The sequence below is a fragment of the Eleutherodactylus coqui genome, chromosome 4 (genome assembly GCF_035609145.1).
Source record: "Eleutherodactylus coqui strain aEleCoq1 chromosome 4, aEleCoq1.hap1, whole genome shotgun sequence".
NCBI lineage: Eukaryota > Metazoa > Chordata > Amphibia > Anura > Eleutherodactylidae > Eleutherodactylus > Eleutherodactylus coqui.
In genome coordinates, this window is record NC_089840.1 from 72,658,217 (window position 1) to 72,684,892 (window position 26,676).

The 26,676-nt window shown below is 44.5% G+C and overlaps 1 protein-coding gene across 1 annotated transcript in view; it reads left to right on the top strand.

Moving 5' to 3' along the window:
- Positions 1-26,676, top strand: part of COL26A1 (collagen type XXVI alpha 1 chain) — a 416,532-nt gene that overhangs the window by 78,550 nt on the left and 311,306 nt on the right. The window contains exon 3 of the mRNA XM_066599641.1: positions 15,663-15,766. Within this exon, the coding sequence (XP_066455738.1) occupies positions 15,663-15,766 (104 nt within the window). The remainder of the gene's footprint in view (positions 1-15,662; positions 15,767-26,676) is intronic.

The following is a 26,676-nucleotide window of genomic DNA, read 5'->3' on the forward strand; positions in this document are numbered from 1 at the left end:
TACAGGCCTTTACATCAGGCAAACATAAAGTAAATCCTGCTCGTCTGAGCACTTACTATACATGTAGCGTCCCTGTCTACGTACTGGTAAACAAATGGCTCCTGCACACAGCCAGCCAGCCAGGACTCTCAGACCTGCAAAGGTCTCAGCTCTCCTCCTGGCCCTGTAGGCCCAGGCTTTATAAGGCCTGGTACCAGCCCCACCTGGTACGTGGGAGTGACCATCCCACCCTTCACTTTGGTCACTCCAGGAAAAGCCAGCCCGGATTATGCGGCTTGGAGCCACTTACTTGCTACAACGTGTCAGTAACTTAGTGTTACTGACACCATACTGCCGGCTTCCTCCACCGAGCCCAGGCTGCTCGGTGGCACGTATCTGCCCAAGCGCTCCCCAAAGCAGCATAGGAGAGCATCCTAGGCGAAATATACCTGCCCTCCAGCACCTTGCCGGTCACTGTCTCACATCCCTTACAAATTAAAGCCTTTTCTTCCAATGCCCCTATGTTAGCATAGGTGCATGACCTTCTGTCCGCTTTGGAGCCCCATACGCAGTAGGGTTTGCTGAATTATTGTTTTAGACATCCGTTATTTAGCCCGATGGTTCAGTTTCATGGTGAGCTGCTCCACTGTAGCATATTGATTGGCCCTTGTACACCTTTCTAGCCCGGAGTTCACTGCTCACATCAATGGCACATGGTGCTCTGCAGTTTCCACGTTGGTTATTCTCAATAGTGCCATTTGTCCACTCATGATGCACTTTTACCACAGCAACACGTGAACAGTTAACAAACTGGCAGTTTGACAAAAATAGCCACTAGAGATGAGCGAACTTACTCGTCCGAGCTTGATATTCGTGCGAATATTACGGTGTTCGGGATGCTCGTTACTCGTAATGAGTACCACGCGGTGTTCCAGTTACTTTCAGTTTCCTCTCTGAGACGTTAGCGCGCTTTTCTGGCCAATTGAAAGACAGGGAAGGCATTACAACTTCCCCCTGTGACGTTCAAGCCCTATACCACCCCCCTGCTGTGAGTGGCTGGGGTGATCAGATGTCACCCGAGTATAAAAGTCGGCCCCTCCCGCGGCTCGGCTCAGATGCCGTGTGAGTTAGTGAGGGAAAGTGCTGTTCTAATGGAGTTGCTGTAGGGAGAGTGTTTGTAGTGAGTGTAGGCTTCAAGAACCCCAACGGTCCTTCTTAGGGCCACATCTACGTGTGTGCAGGCTGCTGTTATCAGTGGAAAATTTTTTTTTTTCCTCAAAATCGGCAGTGCAGAGCATTGCACCCGGTATTAGGGACAGAAGTGGTGCTTAGGCAGGGAGAGTATTAGGAGTGAGTGTAGCCTTCAAGAACCTCAACGGTCCTTTCTAGGGCCAAATTTAACCGTGTGCAGTACTGTGCTGGCTGCTGTTAGCTGTGTTGCATTTTTTTTTTTTTCTAAAAATCGTCTGTGCAGAGCATTGCACCCTCCATTGATACTACAGGGACAGAATTGTGTAGGCAGGGCCACAACACTGTTATTGTTCATTGAATATACGCAGTGGGGCCTTCCCTTTGCAAAAAAGCGAAAAAATTATATTTGGCCTGCCTGTGTCAGTCCTAAGGTCTCCGTGTACGTGTGTGCTGCGTGGAGAACGTACAAAAATCAGACGCAACCAGCTACGGTTTACTGCAGGCTTGCGCCATTGTCTTTCCTGACTGGCAAATACCTGCTCTGCCAGAGTTAATAACTCTGCTACACTAAAGTTGTGTGACACTTTTTCAGGGCCACACCACAGTTATTAAACGTATTGTTCATTGAATATACGCAGTGGGGCCTTCCCTTTGCAAAAAAGCGAAAAAATTATATTTGGCCTGCCTGTGTCAGTCCTAAGGTCTCCGTGTACGTGTGTGCTGCATGGAGAACGTACAAAAATCAGACGCAACCAGCTACGGTTTACTGCAGGCTTGCGCCATTGTCTTTCCTGACTGGCAAATACCTGCTCTGCCAGAGTTAATAACTCTGCTACACTAAAGTTGTGTGACACTTTTTCAGGGCCACACCACAGTTATTAAACGTATTGTTCATTGAATATACGCAGTGGGGCCTTCCCTTTGCAAAAAAGCGAAAAAATTATATTTGGCCTGCCTGTGTCAGTCCTAAGGTCTCCGTGTACGTGTGTGCTGCGTGGAGAACGTACAAAAATCAGACGCAACCAGCTACGGTTTACTGCAGGCTTGCGCCATTGTCTTTCCTGACTGGCAAATACCTGCTCTGCCAGAGTTAATAACTCTGCTACACTAAAGTTGTGTGACACTTTTTCAGGGCCACACCACAGTTATTAAACGTATTGTTCATTGAATATACGCAGTGGGGCCTTCCCTTTGCAAAAAAGCGAAAAAATTATATTTGGCCTGCCTGTGTCAGTCCTAAGGTCTCCGTGTACGTGTGTGCTGCGTGGAGAACGTACAAAAATCAGACGCAACCAGCTACGGTTTACTGCAGGCTTGTGCCATTGTCTTTCCTGACTGGCAAATACCTGCTCTGCCAGAGTTAATAACTCTGCTACACTAAAGTTGTGTGACACTTTTTCAGGGCCACACCACAGTTATTAAATGTATTGTTCATTGAATATACGCAGTGGGGCCTTCCCTTTGCAAAAAAGCGAAAAAATTATATTTGGCCTGCCTGTGTCAGTCCTAAGGTCTCCGTGTACGTGTGTGCTGCGTGGAGAACGTACAAAAATCAGACGCAACCAGCTACGGTTTACTGCAGGCTTGCGCCATTGTCTTTCCTGACTGGCAAATACCTGCTCTGCCAGAGTTAATAACTCTGCTACACTAAAGTTGTGTGACACTTTTTCAGGGCCACACCACAGTTATTAAATGTATTGTTCATTGAATATACGCAGTGGGGCCTTCCCTTTGCAAAAAAGCGAAAAAATTATATTTGACCTGCAGGCTTGTGCCAATTTATTTCCTGCCTGTGAAATCAAATCACTGGTAATACAGCATGCTGAGGGGTAGGGGTAGGCCTAGAGGACGTGGACGCGGCCGAGGACGCGGAGGGCCAAGTGAGGGTGTGGGCACAGGCCGAGCTCCTGATCCAGGTGTGTCGCAGCCGACTGCTGCGCGATTAGGAGAGAGGCACGTTTCTGGCGTCCCCACATTCATCGCCCAATTAATGGGTCCAGGCGGGAGACCTTTATTAGAAAATGAGCAGTGTGAGCAGGTTCTGTCCTGGATGGCAGAAAGTGCTTCGAGCAACCTATCGTCCAGCCACAGTTCTGCGCTGTCCACTGCTGCAAATCCGAATCCTCTGTCTGCTGCTCCTCCTTCCTCCCAGCCTCCTCACTCCACTACAATGACACATGCTCAGGAGCGGGAACACTCCCAGGAACTTTTCTCGGGCCCCTGCTCAGATTGGGCAGCAGTGGTTCCTCTACCACCAGAGGAGTTTATCGTCACTGATGCCCAACCATTGGAAAGTTCCCGGGGTCCGGGGGATGAGGCTGGGGACTTCCGGCAACTGTCTCAAGACCTTTCAGTGGGTGAGGAGGACGATGACGATGAGACACAGTTGTCTTGCAGTGAGGTAGTAGTAAGGGCAGTAAGTCCGAGGGAGCAGCGCACAGAGGATTCGGAGGAAGAGCAGCAGGACGATGAGGTGACTGACCCCACCTGGTGTGCAACGCCTACACAGGACAGGTCTTCAGAGGGGGAGGCACGGGCAGCAGCAGGGCAGGTTGCAAGAGGCAGTGCGGTGGCCAGGGGTAGAGGCAGGGCCAGACCGAATAATCCACCAAGTGTTTCCCAAAGCGCCCCCTCGCGCCATGCCACCCTGCAGAGGCCGAGGTGCTCTAAGGTCTGGCAGTTTTTCACCGAGACGCCTGACGACCGACGAACAGTGGTGTGCAACCTTTGTCGCGCCAAGATCAGCCGGGGAGCCACCACCAACAGCCTGACCACCACCAGCATGCGCAGACATATGATGGCCAAGCACCCCACAAGGTGGGACGAAGCCCGTTCACCGCCTCCGGTTTGCACCGCTGCATCTCCCCCTGTGCCCCAACCTGCCACTGAGATCCAACCCCCCTCTCAGGACACAGGCACGACCGTCTCATGGCCTGCACCCACACCCTCACCTCCGCTGTCCTCGGCCCCATCCAGCAATGTCTCGCACCGCACAGTCCAGCCGTCACTAGCGCAACTGTTGGAGCGCAAGCGCAAGTACGCCGCCACGCACCCGCACGCTCAATCGTTAACCGTCCACATAGCCAAATTTATCAGCCTTGAGATGCTGCCGTATAGGGTTGTGGAAACGGAGTCCTTCAAAGCTATGATGGCGGCGGCGGCCCCGCGCTACTCAGTTCCCAGTCGCCACTACTTTTCCCGATGTGCCGTCCCAGCCCTGCACGACCACGTCTCCCGCAACATTGTACGCGCCCTCACCAATGCGGTTAGTGGCAAGGTCCACTTAACTACGGACACGTGGACGAGCACAGGCGGGCAGGGCCACTACATCTCCCTGACGGCACATTGGGTGAATTTAGTGGAGGCTGGGACAGAGTCAGAGCCTGGGACCGCTCACGTCCTACCCACCCCCAGAATTGCGGGCCCCAGCTCGGTGGTGGTATGTTCGGCGGTGTATGCTTCTTCCACTAAAGCACCCTCCTCCTCCTCCTCCTCCTCCTCAACCTCTGTCTCGCAATCTAGATGTGTCAGCAGCAGCAGGACGTCGCCAGCAGTCGGTGTCGCGCGGCGTGGCAGTACAGCGGTGGGCAAGCGTCAGCAGGCCGTGCTAAAACTACTCAGCTTAGGAGATAGGAGGCACACGGCCCACGAACTGCTGCAGGGTCTGACAGAGCAGACCGACCGTTGGCTTGCGCCGCTGAGCCTCCAACCTGGCATGGTCGTGTGTGACAACGGCCGTAACCTGGTGGCGGCTCTGCAGCTCGGCAGCCTCACGCACGTGCCATGCCTGGCCCACGTCTTTAATTTGGTGGTTCAGCGCTTTCTGAAAAGCTACCCACGCTTGTCAGACCTGCTCGTAAAGGTGCACCGGCTCTGCGCACATTTCCGCAAGTCCCACACGGACGCTGCCACCCTGCGCACCCTGCAACATCGGTTTAATCTGCCAGTGCACCGACTGCTGTGCGACGTGCCCACACGGTGGAACTCTACGCTCCACATGTTGGCTAGGCTCTATGAGCAGCGTAGAGCTATAGTGGAATACCAACTCCAACATGGGCGGCGCAGTGGGAGTCAGCCTCCTCAATTCTTTTCAGAAGAGTGGGCCTGGTTGGCAGACATCTGCCAGGTCCTTCGAAACTTTGAGCAGTCTACCCAGGTGGTGAGCGGCGATGCTGCAATCATTAGCGTCACCATTCCTCTGCTATGCATCTTGAGAACTTCCCTGCAAACCATAAAGGCAGCCGCTTTGCGCTCGGAAACCGAGCCGGGGGAAGACAGTATGTCGCTGGATAGTCAGAGCACCCTCCTGTCTATATCTCAGCGCGTTCAGGAGGAGGAGGAGGAGCATGAGGAGGATGAGGAGGAGGGGGAAGAGACAGCTTGGCCCACTGCTGACGGTACCCATGCTGCTTGCCTGTCATCATTTCAGCGTGTATGGCCTGAGGAGGAGGAGGAGGAGGATCCTGAAAGTGATCTTCCTAGTGCGGACAGCCATGTGTTGCGTACAGGTACCCTGGCACACATGGCTGACTTCATGTTAGGATGCCTTTCTCGTGACCCTCGCATTCAACGCATTCTGGCCACTACGGATTACTGGGTGTACACACTGCTCGACCCACGCTATAAGGAGAACCTTCCCACTCTCATTCCCGAAGAGGAAAGGGGTTCGAGAGTGTTGCTATACCACAGGACCCTGGCGGACAAGCTGATGGTAAAATTCCCATCCGACAGCGGTAGTGGCAGAAGGCGCAGTTCCGAAGGCCAGGTAGCAGGGGAGGTGCGTAGATCGAGCAGCATGTACAGCCCAGGCAGTGCAACAGTCTTTAAGGGCCTGGCCAGCTTTATGGCTCCCCAGCAAGACTGTGTCACCGCTCCCCAGTCAAGGCTGAGTCGGCGGGAGCACTGTAAAAGGATGGTGAGGGAGTACGTAGCCGATCGCACGACCATCCTCGGTGACGCCTCTGCCCCCTACAACTACTAGGTGTCGAAGCTGGACACGTGGCCTGAACTAGCGCTGTATGCCCTGGAGGTGCTTGCTTGTCCTGCGGCTAGCGTCTTGTCGGAAAGGGTGTTTAGTGCGGCTGGGGGAATCATCACAGATAAGCGTACCCGCCTGTCAACCGACAGTGCCGACAGGCTAACACTCATCAAGATGAACAAAGCCTGGATTTCCCCAGACTTCTCTTCTCCACCAGCGGACAGCAGCGATACGTAAGCAATACGTAGGCTGCACCCGCGGATGGAAGCTACGTTCTCTCTCACCATCCAAAACGGGGACATTTCTGCTTCATCAATCTGTGTCTAATATTCCTCCTCCTCCTCCTGCTCCTCCTCCTGAAACCTCACGTAATCACGCTGAACGGGCAATTTTTCTTAGGGCCACAAGGCTCACTCATAATTTTTCTAAACAATTTTTATATGTTTCAATGCTCTTAAAAGCGTTGAAACTTTAACTTGAACCAATTTTTAGTTAAACTGGGCTTCCTCCAGGCCTAGTTACCACTTAAGCCACATTAACCAAAGCGATTAATGGGTTTCACCTGCCCTCTTGGTTGGCCATGGCCAATTTTTTTGATGTACATTAGTACTGTTGATTCAGCAATTTTTGTGGGCCCTCGCCTACAGTGTAATCAAATGAATTTTTAGCCCACCTGCATTACAGCTGACGTTACATCCGCTGTGTTGGGCAATGCAATGTGATATTTCTGTGTACCGCCGGTGGCTTCCTGGCACCCACCCATGCTGTGGGTCCACAGGGAATTATAAATGCATCTGATTCCACTTGTAAAGAACCCCAGTCTGACTGGGGCATGCAGTGTGGGCCGAAGCCCACCTGCATTAAGCACGACATTACTACCTCAGCTGTGTTGGGCAATGCAATGGGATATTTTTGTGTACCGCCGGTGGGTTCCAGGGAGCCACCCATGCTGTTGGTGCACACGGAGTTTAACCTACATCTGTCCACTTGTAAAGAACCCCAGTCTGACTGGGGCATGCAGTGTGGGCCGAAGCCCACCTGTATTAAGCACAACATTACTACCTCAGCTGTGTTGGGCAATGCAATGGGATATTTCTATGTACCGCCGGTGGCTTCCTGGCACCCACCCATGCTGTGGGTCCACAGGGAATTATAAATGCATCTGATTCCACTTGTAAAGAACCCCAGTCTGACTGGGACATGCAGTGTGGGCCGAAGCCCACCTGCATTAGGCACGACATTACTACCTCAGCTGTGTTGGGCAATGCAATGGGATATTTTTGTGTACCGCCGGTGGGTTCCAGGGAGCCACCCATGCTGTAGGTGCACACGGAGTTTAACCTACATCTGTCCACTTGTAAAGAACCCCAGTCTGACTGGGGCATGCAGTGTGGGCCGAAGCCCACCTATATTAAGCACAACATTACTACCTCAGCTGTGTTGGGCAATGCAATGGGATATTTCTATGTACCGCCGGTGGCTTCCTGGCACCCACCCATGCTGTGGGTCCACAGGGAATTATAAATGCATCTGATTCCACTTGTAAAGAACCCCAGTCTGACTGGGGCATGCAGTGTGGGCCGAAGCCCACCTGCATTAAGCACGACATTACTACCTCAGCTGTGTTGGGCAATGCAATGGGATATTTTTGTGTACCGCCGGTGGGTTCCAGGGAGCCACCCATGCTGTAGGTGCACACGGAGTTTAACCTACATCTGTCCACTTGTAAAGAACCCCAGTCTGACTGGGGCATGCAGTGTGGGCCGAAGCCCACCTGTATTAAGCACAACATTACTACCTCAGCTGTGTTGGGCAATGCAATGGGATATTTCTATGTACCGCCGGTGGCTTCCTGGCACCCACCCATGCTGTGGGTCCACAGGGAATTATAAATGCATCTGATTCCACTTGTAAAGAACCCCAGTCTGACTGGGGCATGCAGTGTGGGCCGAAGCCCACCTGCATTAAGCACGACATTACTACCTCAGCTGTGTTGGGCAATGCAATGGGATATTTTTGTGTACCGCCGGTGGGTTCCAGGGAGCCACCCATGCTGTCGGTCGACAGGGACTTCACAATAGGGAGTTGTACCTGCCTGTGTCTATGAATTAAAAAGCCCGGTCTGACTGGGGCATGCAGAGACACCTTGACAGAATGAATAGTGTGTGGCACATAGGTTCCCCATTGCTATGCCCACATGTGCAGCTCCTGATGGCGGTGGCACAGGATTCTATTTCTCATTGCTTCTGTACAGCATTGTGGGCTATCGCCCCGCCCCTTTTAAAGAGGGTCGCTGCCTAGCCGTGCCAACCCTCTGCAGTGTGTGCCTGCGGTTCCTCGTCATGGCAGACGCACTTCTAAATAGACATGAGGGTGGTGTGGCATGAGGACAGCTGAAGGCTGCGCAGGGACACTTTGGTGTGCGCTGTGGGGGGGAGGGGGGGTTGGGCAGCATGTAACCCAGGAGAAGTGGCAGCGGAGTGTCATGCAGGCAGTGATTGTGCTTTGTTGGAGGTAGTGTGGTGCTTAGCAAAGGTATGCCATGCTAATGAGCGCTTTTCAGAAGTAAAAGTTTTTGGGATGGGGGGGGCCCACTCTTGCCGCTATTGTGGCTTAATAGTGGGACCTGTGAACTTGAGATACAGCCCAACATGTAGCCCCTCGCCTGCCCTATCCGTTGCTGTGTCGTTCCCATCACTTTCTTGAATTGCCCAGATTTTCACACAAGGAAACCTTATCGAGCATCGGCGAAATACAAAAATGCTCGGGTCGCCCATTGACTTCAATAGGGTTCGTTACTCGAAACGAACCCTCGAGCATCGCGAAAAGTTCGTCCCGAGTAACGAGCACCCGAGCATTTTGGTGCTCGCTCATCTCTAATAGCCACCCTTGGCCCAAAAGCCAATAATCATCTCTTTTTGCAACTCTGATAAATAGCTCTTTTTACCTATGACAACAACGAGTTATATGTGAACTGATTGACTATCGCACACCTTATAGACCCATCAAGCCAGCCAACAACACATCACTTCCTTCATGGGCTACGGGCTGCCGATGTCGAAAGTAGAAGGTGGTCATAATAATGTGACTTGACTGTGCATTTTGCCAGGCTGATGGTGAAGTAGCATTTACTATCAATTGGTTGTGTCTTCATAGTTGCAATAAATAGAAATTAGTGTAAATGCTTCCTTGTGCTTGGGATCCTACATATAGCTGGTCTGTGACTATGCATTTCCAGTGCATAGGAGGCCAAATATCCACAAGACCAGGTAAATAATACAGCAAATTGCAGAGGAGATGATCTTTCGACAGATTGTACGGGAAGTGACTACTCCCCAAAGTCCACAAAGTATCCAGGGAATGTCATTTCTTAATTTAAGACTGTTTTCATACAATGATTTCACCCTCATTGATTCATCCTGAGAACTAGTTTCAGACACTTTGGAAGTGTAATACTTTTGTTAACTCTTGTAGTATTCTTCACGATGCATGATACAACTACAGTATACCTAAGGTAACTCTACATTTACATGTAGCTGTAGTCTTCAAAATCCCCCCGTTTCCCAGCAACCATAACAATCCCAAGGGGATCGGGCCTGAGCCGCATCAGCTATAGGTATGTACTGTATAAGCCGCAGTGCCTGTGTTAACAATGAAGAGGATCCGATTCTCATTGGCACACCACAGCTTTCACTGTGCTGACTGGAAACGGTTCTGTCAAATCAAATATTAAAAAGGCCATCCATATTTAATTCCTGGAAATCCCTTTAAAGGGAACCTGTCAGCACCTTTAAATTCCATAAATTATGTTATGGGGCTCAAAGGTCAGGGAATAGGGGTTCAAGGGAGCTGCTTTTTTATACATACCAATCCACCTTCCCAGCAATGTCCTTTGAGAATTCAAAGCATGATGTTTTTTAAATATCTTTTTGACTGACTTTTTTCCCCCTGTTTTTTTAGTTTTATTGGGGGTGAAAAGCTAAATAAAATGATTTTTTTTAACATTTCTATTTTTTTTAATTACTTCATTTTAGCATAAATATACCATGAGAATGGGTTCCTTATTTTGTTTCGGACATTTTGATATAAAATATGTATGGTTTTGGAGAACCGGGTGCATACGGCGACGGTGTTGGTTGACGTTGGCTTTAGGTTATTTTCTTTTTTATGCATATATTTTTATTTTATTTTGTAATTTTGTTTCACTTATTTATGTAAATATTTTTTTACCATCTCTGTCCCCCGTGATGTCATATAAGACCTCTGAGGGACATACAAGGAAAACATCCCCCTGTAGTGACATCACTCACTGGCAGAGCTGACTATGGTCTGCTGGAACCCTGTAGCTCTGTTCTGCCAGGGGATCCCTTCGGTTACGTGACCGCCCGGTCTCGTAGTGGAAGAACACTTCCACTTTCACTTCTTAGTACATAGTGCTCATTGAGCGCTGTGTACTAGAGTAAGGAGAAGGCAGAAAGGGGTTAAAAAACACTCCTGCCTTCTTCCTCGGGTTCTCAGCTGTGACTAACAGTTGACAAGCAGACCTGCTTCTGATTGACTGCAGAAACAGGGGCTTTAATCCCCCACCGTATTTTTACTATTGTCTAGAATTAAAGCCCAGGACCAAGCGCCATAAATTTACTGTGCTTGGTCCTTAATGGGTTAAAGAAAACCTATCAGGAGAAAGTACAGGTTCATTTTATTTAAGAATTAGAAACTTTCTACATTACTGGCATTTAGATGACTCCTGCAGGAGTTGGGTCTAAACCTCCTGCTTAACCTATCCTGACATCTCCTGCTCCTCCCACAACCTCTATGGCAGTTTCAGAACATAAGAAACATGGTGGCTCAGTGGTTAGCGCTGTTACCTTGCAGTCCTGAGTTGAAATCCAACCAAGGGTAACATGTGCTTGGAGTTTGTATATTTACCTTGTGTTTACATGGGTTTCCTCCCTCACTCCAAAAACTTACATTGACAGTCTGTGTATAATATTGTGAAATATGTATATAAATCCATAAACTTGTAGTTACATGATTTTGTGTTGCGACTAAAATAGCCCTATTTACTTCAATATTAAAGTAGTTAAAATAGTGAGATCTCGCATTTTGAGACCGGATGTTACTTTTTGGGTTGGGAGCACATGGGGGATGCCAGGATAAGCTTTGAATTTGACTCCTGCAGTTAGTTGCATCATTTAAATGCCAGTAATGCAACACTTTATATTTTTAATGGGTCGTATTTAGTAAAATATTTAATTTTTTTTGCTGGTCGATGCTTTTTTGATTTTTAAAATAAATTGGACCTTTCCTTTCTTGATAGTTTTTCTATAAGTATCCATCTCTGATTTTAAGAAAAAAATACACCTCTTGCTGATAGTTGGATAGATCCTGTGTATGTATACAGTGTATAGCAAATCTCTTCTGTTACTCATTTTTACTTGGCCATGCATATGTATCCCCCAGCATTCATCTGGGCCCAATTACCATATCATATAGCGCACATTATTGGTAGCTTCTCATACCAGTCTATTCAACTGATGCTGTTAGACGGATGATGACGCAGAACGGGCATAAAACATGCATAGCATTGAATGTTTTTTAATTGTTCTGAAAAGCAAATCTGAAGAAGCCATGGGGTGCATTCGCTAAATGCATAGAACTGGTTAAAACCGATATTCATGTGATATCAACAAAGAAATCACATTGACCTCAATTTTCCAAACTTTCCAAATTCAGTTGATTTTTAATTGTTGCCATCCTGTTCTAGGACTCGCTCACACTTCTGTCTGCCAAGCCACTGATGACTCAGTCTTTTGCCAGGAGACCATCAATTTGATAACAGAATATTTTCTTGCAAACAGATGTGTTTTTTGCTATCTGGCCCATGTTCTCAGCTGTTTCCCGTCACCAGCCTTATTGTTTGTATTATGTCCATTGCGAAATAATCTGATCAGTGCCATATGCTGAAGAGTGAAGCACTAATTGTGGACACAACAAAGGAATATAAATCTAGTCTAGTAGTCATCGGCGCTGCACATACAGTAAATAGTTAGCGGTGATACATAGTTGCTTTATGGCGTGTTGTAACATTGTTGGACTTTGATATGTAGATTTCTTCTTGTAACTGTTGGATCAGCTGAATATTGTTCAGTGCCTATTACAGTAATTGGATATAGTTGGTCTTCTATTCATATCACTCAAATCCGGGGTAAAACACTGCCGCAGCAGTTGTCCATGCCAACCATTCAGGTTGCTGCTTAATTTTTTTTCTAAGAACCACTGAAAAATGAAAATTAGTATTGCAACTGCTCTTGCCGCCCAGGTCTTCAAAGCCAGTGGCATCACCTTCAGTAGTGACAGATGATGCATCCTTAGGGACCACCCAGTCCACCACATTGTGCAGCACTGTACAGGGATGGCCACATCAATTCCAGTTGGGATTACAATTAAAGAGGTTTTCTGGAATTATACAAAAATTCTGTATGGGCAGGGAAGGATTAAAAGATGAACACTACTCATCCATTAAATGCCCCCTTTTCCCTGTTCAACACAGCCCCCATGTTCCTGCCATTCAGCTCCTGGGAGCTGCTGCACTAGCTATGTGTTGTTCACTGTACACGTGACCGTTATAGCCAAGTGCTGGCTTCAGCGGTCACATGCAATTCATGGCAGCTGAAGCCGATGATTTGCTGCAGTGGTCACATGTGCAATGAATAGCTTTGCACAGCAGCTTCTGACACTGGGGTGACTGTGCTGGATCAAGGCGGCATTTAATGTGGGAGTATTATTTAAGGCTTCTGCACATGGGAGTGTGCACAACTATGCTCGCTGCTATAGAGCGTAGTTGCACATGAACAAGGTAAAAATCTTTTTTTACCTTTCAGACTCTGCACTATTCCACGTGAGTTTGAAATAAAAGCGGAAAAATAGGTCCTGTCCTATCTTTCTCGCACGTACTATCAACTACATGAGAGAAAGATAGGGCAAGTCCTATGCTTTTTTTTGGACGTAGTATTAATGCCCAAGAATGCTGCAAGTGAAAACAAAACCATTGAAATCAATGGTTTCATTTTGTCCCATCATGCGGCTCTGATTTAGTCGCATAATGGGACTAAATAGCGCCCATCTGTTTAAGCCCTCAGTTTCATATTTAAAACCATTCATAAGGCCAGTTTCACACGGCCAAGAAACTCACACGAGATTTGTGCGTTACAAGACCTACAAATCTCCCACAAATATGAACCCCATTCTTTTGAATGACATCCCATACATTATCAATGTCCTATCTGCATGTCCTTTCTTTTTGTGTTCCTCGGAACACATCCCCCATTGTCTTCAATGGGACAGTAAAATACATCACACGATGTGCAATGTGAATGCAATGCAAGGTTTCCCATTGAAACAATGGGAAAAACCTGCTGATCCTCCGACGATGGTGAAAGCTTCAAAACCAGATGATCAGCAGCACAAACCACTTAGCCTGAAATCAGTGTGGCAATCATGCAACACCCATAGGATAGTGAACCAATAGAGATGAGCGAGCATACTCGTCCGAGCTTGATGCTCGTTCGAGTATTAGGGTGCTCGAGATGCTCGTTACTCGAGACGAGCACCACGCGGTACTCATCTCGATTAAACGAGCACTGACCATTGAATTCAATGGAGCCGGCAATACAGCCGGCTCCATTGAAAGCAATGGGCTTCCGGCGATCGCGGGATGAATTGTCGGGAAGGGCTTAAATATATAAGCCCTTCCCTGCAATTCATCCACAAATGTGTAAAAATAAAAAAAATATATACTCACCTTGTCCCGGCAGAACGATGTTAGCCCATTGAATTCAATGGAGCCGGCAATACAGCCGGCTCCATTGAAAGCAATGGGCTGCCGGCGATCGCAGGATGAATTGTCGGGAAGGGCTTAAATATATAATGACATTCAGCTGAGAGCTGCCCCTGAGCCAATCAGAGGCAGCACTCACTCACCCATTCATGAATTCATGAATGGGTGTGAGTGAGACCTGCCTCTGATTGGCTCAGCGCTGAGCCAATCAGGGGCAGGTCTGACTCACACCCCCTTCACACCCACTGCAGGCCGGCCGAGCTGAACTCCGTCTGCTGGGACAAGGTGAGTATATATATTTTTTTTATTTTTACACATTTCTGGATGAATTGCAGGGAAGGGCTTATATATTTAAGCCCTCCCCAACAATTCATCCTGCGATCGCCAGCAGCCCATTGCTTTCAATGGAGCTGGCTGTATTGCCGGCTCCATTGAATTCAATGGGCTAACATCATTCTGCCGGGACAAGGTGAGTATATATTTTTCTTATTTTTACACATTTCTGGATGAATTGCAGGGAAGGGCTTATATATTTAATGAATTCAATGGGCTAACATTGTTCTTCTCTGCCACAGCTGTAACAGCTGTGACAGAGGAGAACGATCTTTACGCTGACAGTGGGGGGGGGGGGGGTCTCACTCTTGCCACTATTGTGGCTTAATAGTGGGACCTGGGAACTTGAGATGCAGCCTAACATGTAGCCCCTCGCCTGCCCTATCCGCTTCTGTGTCGATTCCATCACTTTCTTGAATTTCCCAGGTTTTCACAAATGAAAACCTTAGCGAGCATCGGCGATATACAAAAATGCTCGAGTCGCCCATTGACTTCAATGGGGTTCGTTACTCGAAACGAACTCTCGAGCATCACTGAAAGTTCAACTCGAGTAACGAGCACCCGAGCATTTTGGTGCTTGCTCATCTCTATGAACCAACCATCCTTGGTCCATAGGATAGTGAAGCAACTAATCAACAAAGTCTAATAGAAAGATGAGGGCAGCAGGCTTTTGTGCAATATAGTATCCAAAAGCCTTTTTATCCCTTTGCGACAATAAAAACAACCAACAACGTTTTGACCCGCTTGGGGTCTTTGTCAAGCTTCGTCAGAGGATCGCTACTTTACTGAAGTGATGAGAGGCATTTTTACTGTAAAAACGCACGTTGGCAAGAGCGATATCGGCCCGAGTTTCTCGACTTGATATTGCACTCACCATAGGATTGTTTCTTGGAAAACCCCTTTAGGGTATATTTACATATAGGTTTCTATGTTCTCTTTGTGTTTCTTTTTCTTGATCTTTTGTTGCTTTGGCAATAAAATGACAGGCATGGTGGCTCAGTTGTTAGCATTGCCACCTTGTAGTGCTGGAGTTGCATGTTCACATCTGACCATGGATGATGTCTGTATGGAGTTTTTCAAAGTTGATCTTACCCTTGATGAAATTTGAAGCTAGGACCCCCCAGTGTTGCAAGACAGCATTGTTAACGACAGAGCCACATTCATTGCATCACCTTTAAATGTTAAAATACCTATTTAAGCAGAAAGCTTACAGATACTTTCCATTTCATTTCCATTTTTGGTAAAACTGGATCCATCAAAAAATTGCTAGTGTGAATGAGCCCTTACTTTAGTGTAAAGACTATTTTTTACATGAAGTGGTCTAATTTTGTTCTTTATTAGTTATAGGACTGTGCTGAGGCCCATATATAAAGTGTCATATCGTACAGCCACAGCATTGGAGTGGAAGTGCTGCCCAGGTTTCACAGGAAGTAATTGTGAGGAGGGTAAGTGGATGGGCATGAAAATACAACAAATATATAATATTTTAGCAGATTATATTTTTTGCCATACAAGTTTGCTAATGAATTTGCCATAATTCTAAAATGTATTGTGTCACTGTGTTAAGTTTCCATAACTTCATGGTTTTAGGTTCTCGATGTAGTGTAAATTAAAAAGAAATCTTTACAATGTCTGTCTTAGTAGTAATTAATGGGAGGAATTGAGATTTTTGGATTACTACAATACAGATTTATTCATAATATCATACAAATGTGACGGTGAGATGAAACAATGTCAGTCTTATCTTCAAAAAGTTCAAGTGAATGACTGTTTTTGGAATGGTTGTTAACATTAATAGACGTTTTTATGGGTTCAATTTACTCTAAAAACTTGTAGATACACAAAGATGACATCACTATACTGAACATCTGACTTTGGCCATAACATGGGTTTTTATTTTATACCCAGACATAAAAACCCCTACTTATTTAATTTACGGGATTAAGAAATGGAAACCCTTGTCGTCTTCCACTAGGCTACAGCTGAAACCTGAACTGGCAAGGACAATGTGTTGAGCAGCAATGGCATAAGCCACCTAGACGTTTATGGTAGAAATACTCCAAGTATCACTAGTGGTGGCCACAGATATTGTGCCCATTTTGTGTATAGAATATATAGTCACTGATACAGGAAGTCATTCAAGGGGTTGTGCCATAACTGAAGGTTATCTTCTATTTACGTAAGAGGGATTAAAGACCCTTTTACACACAAAGATGATCACTCAAAAGATGGCTCTTGAGGGATCATTTTGCATAAACTACTAATTAGTGCTAATGTCAGTTAGTAGCTTATTAATGTGTGTGAGCTGCCAGGAGCTATATTTAGAGAACAGCGGGTGGTCTGTTCTCTGAATATATTCCCTTTGTTCTGCTGTGGGGATGACAGCTGAGACAATGTTATCAGTGCTTCCCGCGGGAGAACACAGTGTGAAGTCCCTGCTATCAGCTCTTCTGCCGAATGATGGATTTTATGCCGAACATAGACTCATCGTTCGGCAAAAAAGTGAAAGATGGGCACATTTACACACAACGATTAACTAAGCATGGCTTTTGAGCGGATTTTGAGCGATAATCGTTGAGTGTAAAAGGGCCTTTACTCTTTGATGGTGGTCCAACTGCTTTGACCATCACCGATCGTGAGAACGAAGGTCCCAAATGACTGGAGCAGCAGTAAAGAATGTGTGCTCAATCTCCGTTCATTTCAGTGGGACTGCTGGAGATAATTGAGTGCTTGAAATTGGCCATCTCCAGAAGTCGCATTGAAATGAATGAAATGGCAGCACAGATGCTTGGCTGCTGCTCCATTCACGCAGGGGGGCACAGGACTCCCATCTTGTGGATAACAGCAGGATCCATCAAGACAGAAGAGGAGGAAGTGAAGAGTAAATCTCTCTCAGCATGTACGATATTAGTAGACGGATAGCTATTATAGAGACATTTGTGATAGAGGTAAAACTAATTGTCCCACTACATCATAGGAGCTCAACTAAGAAGATAGTTGATTGTTTGCCACAGTCAGCATCAAAACCGCAGTCAGCATCAAAACCGGAGTATGTACAGCATGTAACTCAGGATCAGTACACTAGTATTTAAAAAAATATACAGTCAGCACTTACCAAGTAGGTTAAATGTATAGGTGCACGTAAAGCATGGCTGCCACTATACAGTAGATGCGGAAACACATGGCAACAGCACTAATACTCATTTAATATCCGAAAAATACATAACTCTTTTATATATACTAACCACATAAAAAATGCAAGGTCCTTAGCATATATTTTCAGCATAGTGTATTGACCCATCCACCAACGTGGGGGTGACCATACTTATGAGGGGTCCTAACTCTAATAGATGCCAGGCTAGTAGACACCTCTCTCTGGGCCTAAGTCTACATATACAACCAGGCAAAGTAGGATACCAAATTATATGCTCTAATTAATAGCAAAGAGGACAGATGGGCTAACGGGAGTGCATGACATGCGTTTAACCTATTTGGGAAATGCGAACTTTTTTTTTTTTTTGCATTTGTGGATTGATGGCTGTCTCCACTTATATCGTGCACTCCCTTTAACCCATCTGCCCTATGTCCTTTTAATTAGGGCTCCTTCCCATGAGCATACAGGCGTTTGCACACGCCTCAGCGCGTATGCATGATCACCTGGACGCTGGTGGATGGGCCAATATATTTTGATCTAAATATATACTAACAACCTTGCATTTTTTTATGTGGTTAGTATATATAAGAGTTATGTTACTAACTCTGATATTGAAGGCCTCTTTACATGGGCGTATGTGCAACTATGCCGCTATAGAGTGTAGTTGCGCATGAAGCAGGGTTTTTTAGTTTTTTTCAGACTATTCAAACTCTGCGCTATAGCATGCAAGTTTAAAAAAAAAAAAGCGGGAAGATAGGTCCTAGCCTGTCTTTCTTGCATGCAGTATTAGTGCCCGAGAATACCGCTAATGAAATCAATGGTTTCGTTTCATCCCGTCATGCAGCCATGATTTTCAAAGCTGCATAACGGGACAAAATCATACCTACCTGTTTAAACCCTAAATGTATATGAGTTCTGTCGCCACGTGTTTCTGCTTCTACAGTACATTAATAATGAGATCTACAATTTTACAACTTTGTTCAACTGTTAAGTTTCTTAGATTTACATATAACTGTAAACTAGTGCTTAGGTGGATCTGCCCCTTTAAATATTGGTTGGATCCTGTCATTATCCACCGGTAAAGTCACACATTCCTAAATCCATTTTATGTTAATGAATGTACAGTAAAGATGAGTAAATTAATTGAACAGGGCTATTGAGGATTCTGTTCATACTGGTGACATGGTTTCTGTTCCTAGCAGATCTCATTATGCTGTGATGGATCTGACATAAAATCAATGAAAACGGTGACTAACAGACCCCCATGGACTTATAATGTGGTCCGTCTGGCTTCTCTTGAGATTGCCGTCATTTTGATGGCAAGATCAGCAATGTGTAATGAGGCATCTGATAGAGCGGAACAGGACTTGTTTATTGTTCGATCTGCATGGATTCCGAAAGAAAAAAACCCTCTGCATGTCTCCAGAAAAACTCCAGAGCCATACGGAAGTAAAGTAGGGCGTCATACACTTCTATGTGTGCCCTATTATGGCTCCATACAACATGGAGCCGTAATAAACCACACGCACGAGTCCTTAATGTAGAACAGAGCGTTTTAATTGGACACGATAGAAGAAGGAAAAGGAAAAAAGTTGTTTCCCTCTATTTCATGCTTTGTACTTATATTATATATATATATATATATACTGCAGGCTGTGTATTTATTGACTTGAGACATGTCACATGTGGTTCATTTGTATAAACCAGTTCGTAAGGAAGCCATGTCAGTCTCCATTACGTTTTGCCTTTTAGTACAGTTTTTCAAGTGCAGCTTACAGAATACTGTATAAACAATATGTAGTTTACTAAGTACAGTACTTTCATCTTTGCTTTAATTTTTAGAAATGTTCGTCATTTTGTACTCATGTTAACATCCTAAGCCAGCAACAATTTAACTCTTTATTTGTTAAATCTGATATAAAGGAGCATTATGCATCATACACATGGTCATATTATGGCTCCGTATAACTTCCAAAATATACTGACCGCAATAAACATAGTTTTCGATGGAGCTTTTCTGTACTTGTAGCTTTCAGGACATTTCGTCCAATCCAAATCCTGTCCAATCCACAGATTTTGTCTATTGCTTTCCTGTTCTACTAGGACATTTCGTCCAATTTCTTTCCAAATCTTGTCCAATCTATAGATTTTGTCCAGTTGCTTTCCTCATCCGGTAACACATTTGACATTTCGCCATTGATACTTTATGCCATACTTAAGAAAAAAGCTGTGTGTTCTGCTCTCGAACATATAGTCTACTAGCTGATATACCCGGCTTCGCCCCAGTTCATTTGGTACTGGTGTTTATCTGGTGTTCACACGGAAAATCTTATTAAGTTGTCGTTACTTTAGAGATACAGAGGAAAAAAAATATGTTCACCATTTTGCATGGTTCTTTGCGTTACCCAGGAAACACCACGGGGAGGTAACCATGCAACATTTCCTTTATATAAAATGACATTAGGAAGTCAGAGAATTAGATTACGTACGTAAAATTTGGATGCTAATTCTTTTGCGCTTAGAATTGAATAATCGAGTTGGGACCCATTAACTTTTCCTATTTATGACATAATCAATGCTCGTGCCAAATTTCAAGTTTCTATGACATTGGGAAGTGAGAGAATTAGATTCCGTACATAAAATTTGGACACTAATTCTTTTGTGCTAAAATTGAATAATCGAGTTGCGACCTCTTTACTTTTCCTATTTATGACATAATCAATGCTCGTGCCAAATTTCATGTTTCTATGATACCGGGAAGTGAGAGAATTAGATTCCGTACATAAAATTTGGACGCTAATTCATTTGCACTAGAATTGAATAATCGAGTTGGGTCCCCTTTACTTTTCCTATTTTGGACATAATCTATGCTTGTGCCAAATTTCATTTTTTTACGACATCGGGAAGTTGGAGAATTAGTGGCGAGTCAGTGAGTGAGTCAGTCAGTGAGTCAATGAGGGCTTTCGTCTTTATATATATAGACAAGAAATCCCTGTCCGAAGGATGACTTCGGATGTCGCCACCTCTTGACCTAATACTGTAGTAAAAAAGTTGTCATTTCAAAAATGTTCAACTGATCACAATGCAGTGTCAGGCAGAAGACGCCGGGGGCTGCAGATTGCAGTCCATGGGCACAAGATCGCTATTATCAGCGATAATAGCGATTTTGTGCAAAGTGTAAAAAATATTTCCAAAGTAAAAGTTTCATTTCCCCTCACCGATCAGAACGGTGAGGGGAGATGAAATGCATTAGGGCATCCCTCCCCGATGTCCCCAACTGCCGTTGTGTGTGTCCCTCCACCCGCAAAATGGCAGGCGCAGTAACGCTATAGCCACACGAGGCAAATTTTTGTCGAAGTGTCCGCAGCGGACATTCCGCCAAAAATCTGTAGCGGCTTCCCTGCCTCTGAATTCACAAAAGTAGAAGCAGGGTAGACCGTGGCGGAATCCCCTCCCCCTTAATGCCAAAAGCATTGTGAGGGGGGATATTCTGCAGCGGAGTCTTCATACAAATTATACCACCTAAATGAAGTAAAATATGTGATGGAAAAACAATGTCAGAATCTGCAGAGTTATTCTATGTTAAATCGACACATCAGATTTCTAAAATTTGGCCTGGTCATTAAGGGGTTAAAAGAAGTGGCTCAGAATCACTTTTGCGTTTCCAATGCCAAGTGGACAAAATCTAAGTTGGACATAGTGATATATAGGACAAATTGAGATTGGACGAATTGTCCACCCGGATGAGATTTTCCTTGGACAAACTTATGAAAGGACAAGAAATCTTGAACCAACTGCCCTCAAACCTACCTGCATATAGTATAGCCTCTGACTGCCCTCAAACCTACCTGCATATAGTATGCCTCTGACTGCCCTCAAACCTACCTGCATATAGTATAGCCTCTGACTGCCCTCAAACCTACCTGCATATAGTATAGCCTCTGACTGCCCTCAAACCTACCTGCATATAGTATGCCTCTGACTGCCCTCAAACCTACCTGCATATAGTATGCCTCTGACTGCCCTCAAACCTACCTGCATATAGTATAGCCTCTGACTTAAATAAAAAGAGTTCTGCTCTGTAGTAGACTGTATTCTGCCGCAATGGCTACTGCATGGAGCCCTATTAGGTGACATACTAAATGCTCATGGCTCTTTAGGAAATCCATATGTTGGTGTATTGCCATACAGCCTCCTGGACGTGGATCCGATGTGTATGAGACTTATGGCAATATCTCTACACAATTTCTTAGCACTGGCTTCAGAAACACTAATTACTAAGCGTGAAAACTGGAAGTTATAATTCCAGACAAGCCTGTAAAAATATAGAACATTGCATAAAGTCAGCTTATTTTGTATTAAATGTCCCACAATTTGAAGTTCCTTCCAAGTTTAATTGGATACTACACATCCAATCATCATAGAATGCTTTTCCTAATGGTTTCTTTAAGAGAAAGACGTCAAGTTGACATAACGGTAAGAGAATTCTATTAAGTATTGGGGTTATAATGTAAGGGAAGATGCCAGTTCTTCATGACGATTATGGGATCTTGAAGAGTAAGATATTTCCCTCTGGCCATGTTAATTTGTTCATTTGTAGAGAATGATTTAACATACACTGAATCTGGTGGCTCATGCTGCCAAATTTACCATACAATAGGCAGCCCTGAAACCATGTTCAATATTAGTACTTGCAAGCTATGTAGAAAAATATGTAAAACGCGTGGGTGTGTATGTCATAAAATATGGTTCTGTTTGCACTTGGCACATGTAGAATGGTTGTTTCAGGCTATCTGAGACTTTCCATGATGGTCATTATTTTTATGTCACTGAAACTAGCTGAAATGACTTAGTAGATAATTATATGACTGTACAGAACCCCACAGTGCTGGCAATGACTTTTCCTTGGAGATATCATAGGCACTTTATTTCATGGTTTAAGGGAATATGGTAAATGCAAGCCTTCGAGAAATACAAATTGAACACCTGCAAGTTTCTATATGTATAAAAAATCAGATTTGACATGTGTTACAGAAAATGTTTTATCTGGACCAAAAGCAATGTATGTTAATAGACTTTGTGATGACTTTTTGACATGTCTATCAAACCCTCGCTTTGGTAAAAAGAAAACTAGGGCTTTGGTGCAACCTACTGATGGTGAGGTGCTACTGACTGAAATTACCAGTGATACAGAATAAGAGAACACTCTATTGAAAACCAGTGAGTACCGTGTTTCGGGGATGGATACACCCCTTCTTGAGACAGCTGGACAATATATCTGATGGTTGGTCAGTTCATGAAAGTTCAATTCATAATATAATCAGAAACTTTCTTGTTCATGTGAAGAATTTAATACCGCCAGGCAGAGGCGTAACTTGAAGCTTTTGGGCCTCAATGCAAAATTTGTAACAGGGATCCCAACTATAATGCTTTATTCATAGTACTGGGCTCACTATATGGAGAACAGAGGTCTTATGGTCCCCCTAAGGCAACCGCATCCTCTGCATCCCTTATAGTTACACCCCTGCTGCCAGGTGAGGTAAATCACCCGTCCGATATATTGTCTAGCTTTCTATTGAAGAGGCATATTCACCTCGAAATGTGTTAGCACTTATTCACACAGACGATTTTGAACCATATCTGAGTTCTGTCTGAGTTTAACCCTTTGCAATCCAATTTTGACTTCAGGGTTTCCTAGGGGGCTTTCTTTTTCTGCCATTATACAATGGCCCCATCTGCTGGCTAGAGCCAATACTGCAGTATGACATGCTGCAGAGCCCCCCCTCCTCCCCCCCCCCCCCGACAACACGACATCGAAGCTATACAGCCTTCAATCAGAATGTCTTAAATTGTCAGACCGTGGATTGGAAAGGGTTAAAGCTTCATTAACGTCAATATGTGTATTTACATGTGTGATTACTTTCATGGACCAATGATCACATTAGGTCCTATTCTGATGTGATTCTCAGACCAGAATCACCCAATCAAGCCAGTGGGTTTGAAAAAAAAAGGTGGAATGCACTCACATGGCATTACATGGGTGTGTAAAATAACATGAATTAGGCCACCTTCATTTCCACTCGAATGAAATGTTACAAGCACGAAAACTGATGTAAAATGCCCATACACATCTATCTATTCTACCACAACCTGTGGTTGACCAGTAGTACCTACATTTACATCTTTCTCCACAAGCACTGCACGTCTGTGCTCTATCTCTTACCCTCTCATAGTGGTCTGCCCATTTTCTTTCCTGCTACATTCATACCCCAACTTTTGGTCGCCATCAATTTTCCTTTTTGTAAGTGGCTTCCTGAAAGCTATCATCAAGCAGCAGTTGATTGATTTGCTATGTTTATTTTGTGCCTAATATGTAATATCTGTAATATTTCATACATTATGTCAATTGGAATATGTGATTGTTCTGGGAATGAGATTTATATGTCTGTTAATAAGCCTGATTGCCTGGGAACTCAAAGCCATAATCAGTATAAAGATTAAGTCACGCCAAATATATAATAAAAACTCAAATATATATATTCTTTTGCTACCTGAAGACTGTCAACAAAGAGGATAGACCTAACAAAAAAGTAGATTAAAAATAAAAAAGGATGTACATTATCTCATTTGCATTACTATATAGTTAAAGTTAACCAAAGATAGAGCTTGACTTCAAATATCACCTTCTATTGTACATTTTCAACTACCAGCAGTTGGCTTTACTGCCTATTAAATGTAGTTCTTTCTAAATATCCAACATATTAATTCTTCTTTCTCAGTCTGTATATTATGCTACATTCGGCTTATTGGATTAGACATGTAACATTTTGCCCATTGTTGGTTGGAATGAGGTTGCCTTTATAAGCCATCTTTTAAACCTTAATGACTTATGGCTTTTTGGTTTTCTTTCCAGTCATCCAACCGTTCTTAAGTGCTACTTGAAGGTTGCCAACCCTTATGATTTTGGCAGTCATCAAACATGCTTATTGTGTTGCAGCTAAAAGTCTCCGAGGTAGAGCATAGCTGTAAATTCTGACGTCGTGACACATCTATGTATCTCAAATTGCTAATAAAATGTGTAGTAAAAATGATGCTGTCTCTGCACTTTCTACCTGATTAGTTACGGAGTTTTGACCAGTTAGGACCATACTAGAACCAATAAATAATAGTAATTACAGTGCAGAGTGTAATGAAGTGTTAACTTATACTTAAGGTGTGTACCTTGATTGTGAAACGAAGAAAAGATGCAATGAATTACCCTGATATGTTGCTTTTATTACCATTGTTAGGAAAAGAAAAAAAAATCTGGCTTTAGGTAAAATGTAGAATGTACAAAAGCTCGCCAAAGCAAACCCATTTTAGTTTATTGCTTGAATCCTCAAAGATGCAATAAATGATTTATATAGTAGTGAGCATTTTCCAGCCAGTACCTAATGATACAAATGAGTGATATATACTCGTGCAATTGTCCAAAAGAGTAACAGCCTCTTAGAGACCAATATGCTTCATGTTAACACTTTCACTAGATGGATAGAGAATGTTCTACAGGTATTTTCAAGCTTTACAGCTAAAACATATTTGTGGTGACCAATAATGAGCAGTTATTTTAATATCGATGTAACAGGAGTGACTAAAGTGCTTGTTCAACTCCTCATTAAAACAATAAAAGTCTGACTGTTCAGTCAAGATGTCCCAGCATCTATATCTATTGTACAATAGAGTTGTCATTGACGCATCCATCCTTTTAAGAGGTTGGCCACTTTATAGTAACATTTTCGGACATGTCCTAAACTTTAATGTAGCGTCCCATTAAACTGTTAATGTGGTTATTACTTACCCCAGCTCCTCACTAGTAAGCTCTTTACCACCTACAATCTTGCCCTTCACCATGCCAAACAAGTTTATTTCACCTCACTATAAACCAACCCCAAATTACTCTTCAACACTTTCCACTCCCTCCTTAACCCCAAAAAACAGGCCCCCATGATGGATCTTAGTGCTGGAGAGCTAGCACACAGTTCAAAGATAAAATTGAAAATATCCATAAAGAATTCCCCAAACATTGCACAGCCAGCTCTGATCCCGGTCTCTTCAGCACTTCATCTTTCACTCACTCACTATCTGTACTTGAACCAACGACAGAGGAAGAAGTCTCCAGACTGCTTTCCGCCGCTTGCCCCACCACCTGTACCAGTGACCCTCTCCCGACACACCTCCTTTGGACCTTCTCCCCATCTGTCATTGCCCACCTCACCACCATCTTCAACCTCTCCCTGTCCTCCGGCATGTTCACCTCGTCATTCAAACATTCCATCATATCCCCTCTTCTTAAGAAACCAACCCTCGACCTGATTGACGCTGCCAACTACAACCTATCTCTAACCTCCCCTTCATCTCCAAACTACTTGAATGCCTGGTCTATTCCCACCTTACTTGCTTTCTCTCTGACAACTCTCTACTTGACCCCCTCCAGTCTGGTTTCCACCCCCTCCACTCGACCGAAACCACCATCACAAAAGTGTCAAACGACCTGATGATGGCAAAGTCTATGTGTGACTACTCCCTACTGATCCTCCTTGACCTTTTCACTGTGTTCGATAATGTTGACTATACCCTCCTTCTTGCTATGCTTCACTCTCTGGGCCAAAAGGACACTACTCACTCCTGGTTCTCCTCCTACCTCTCTGACCACTCTTTCAGCTTCTCTTTTGCGGGCTCTACCTCCTCTCCACTTTCTCTCGCTGTTGGGGTCCCCCAGGGCTTGGTCCTTGGCCGTCTTCTCTTCTCTATTTACACAACCCCAATTGGGCTAACCATTTTCAAATGACACACAGCTATTATTCATGGAATGGGTAATCACTAGAAATCAGTGGCCTTCACAACCATAAATGCTGGCAATGGCATTATTTACTGACAATATCGCTGCCTCGTCTTTCCCAGGATGCCTCAGGTCCTGACGAATAGCTGAATGCATTTAGCGCATGTAAAGCTACAGGCAGCAGAATCTTCTGTATTTTTACTTATGCTAAATGCATCTGGGAAGAAAAGGTGGCTCAACATTTTAAAGAGGTTTTTCTGAATAATACAAAAAGTGACAGTGTGGGGACACATAATATAAAAAAAACACAATACTAACCTCCCTGTTGCCATGCTGCTCCCTCTGGTCTTCTGTTTACTTTGGGCTGCATTGGTCATCTGGAT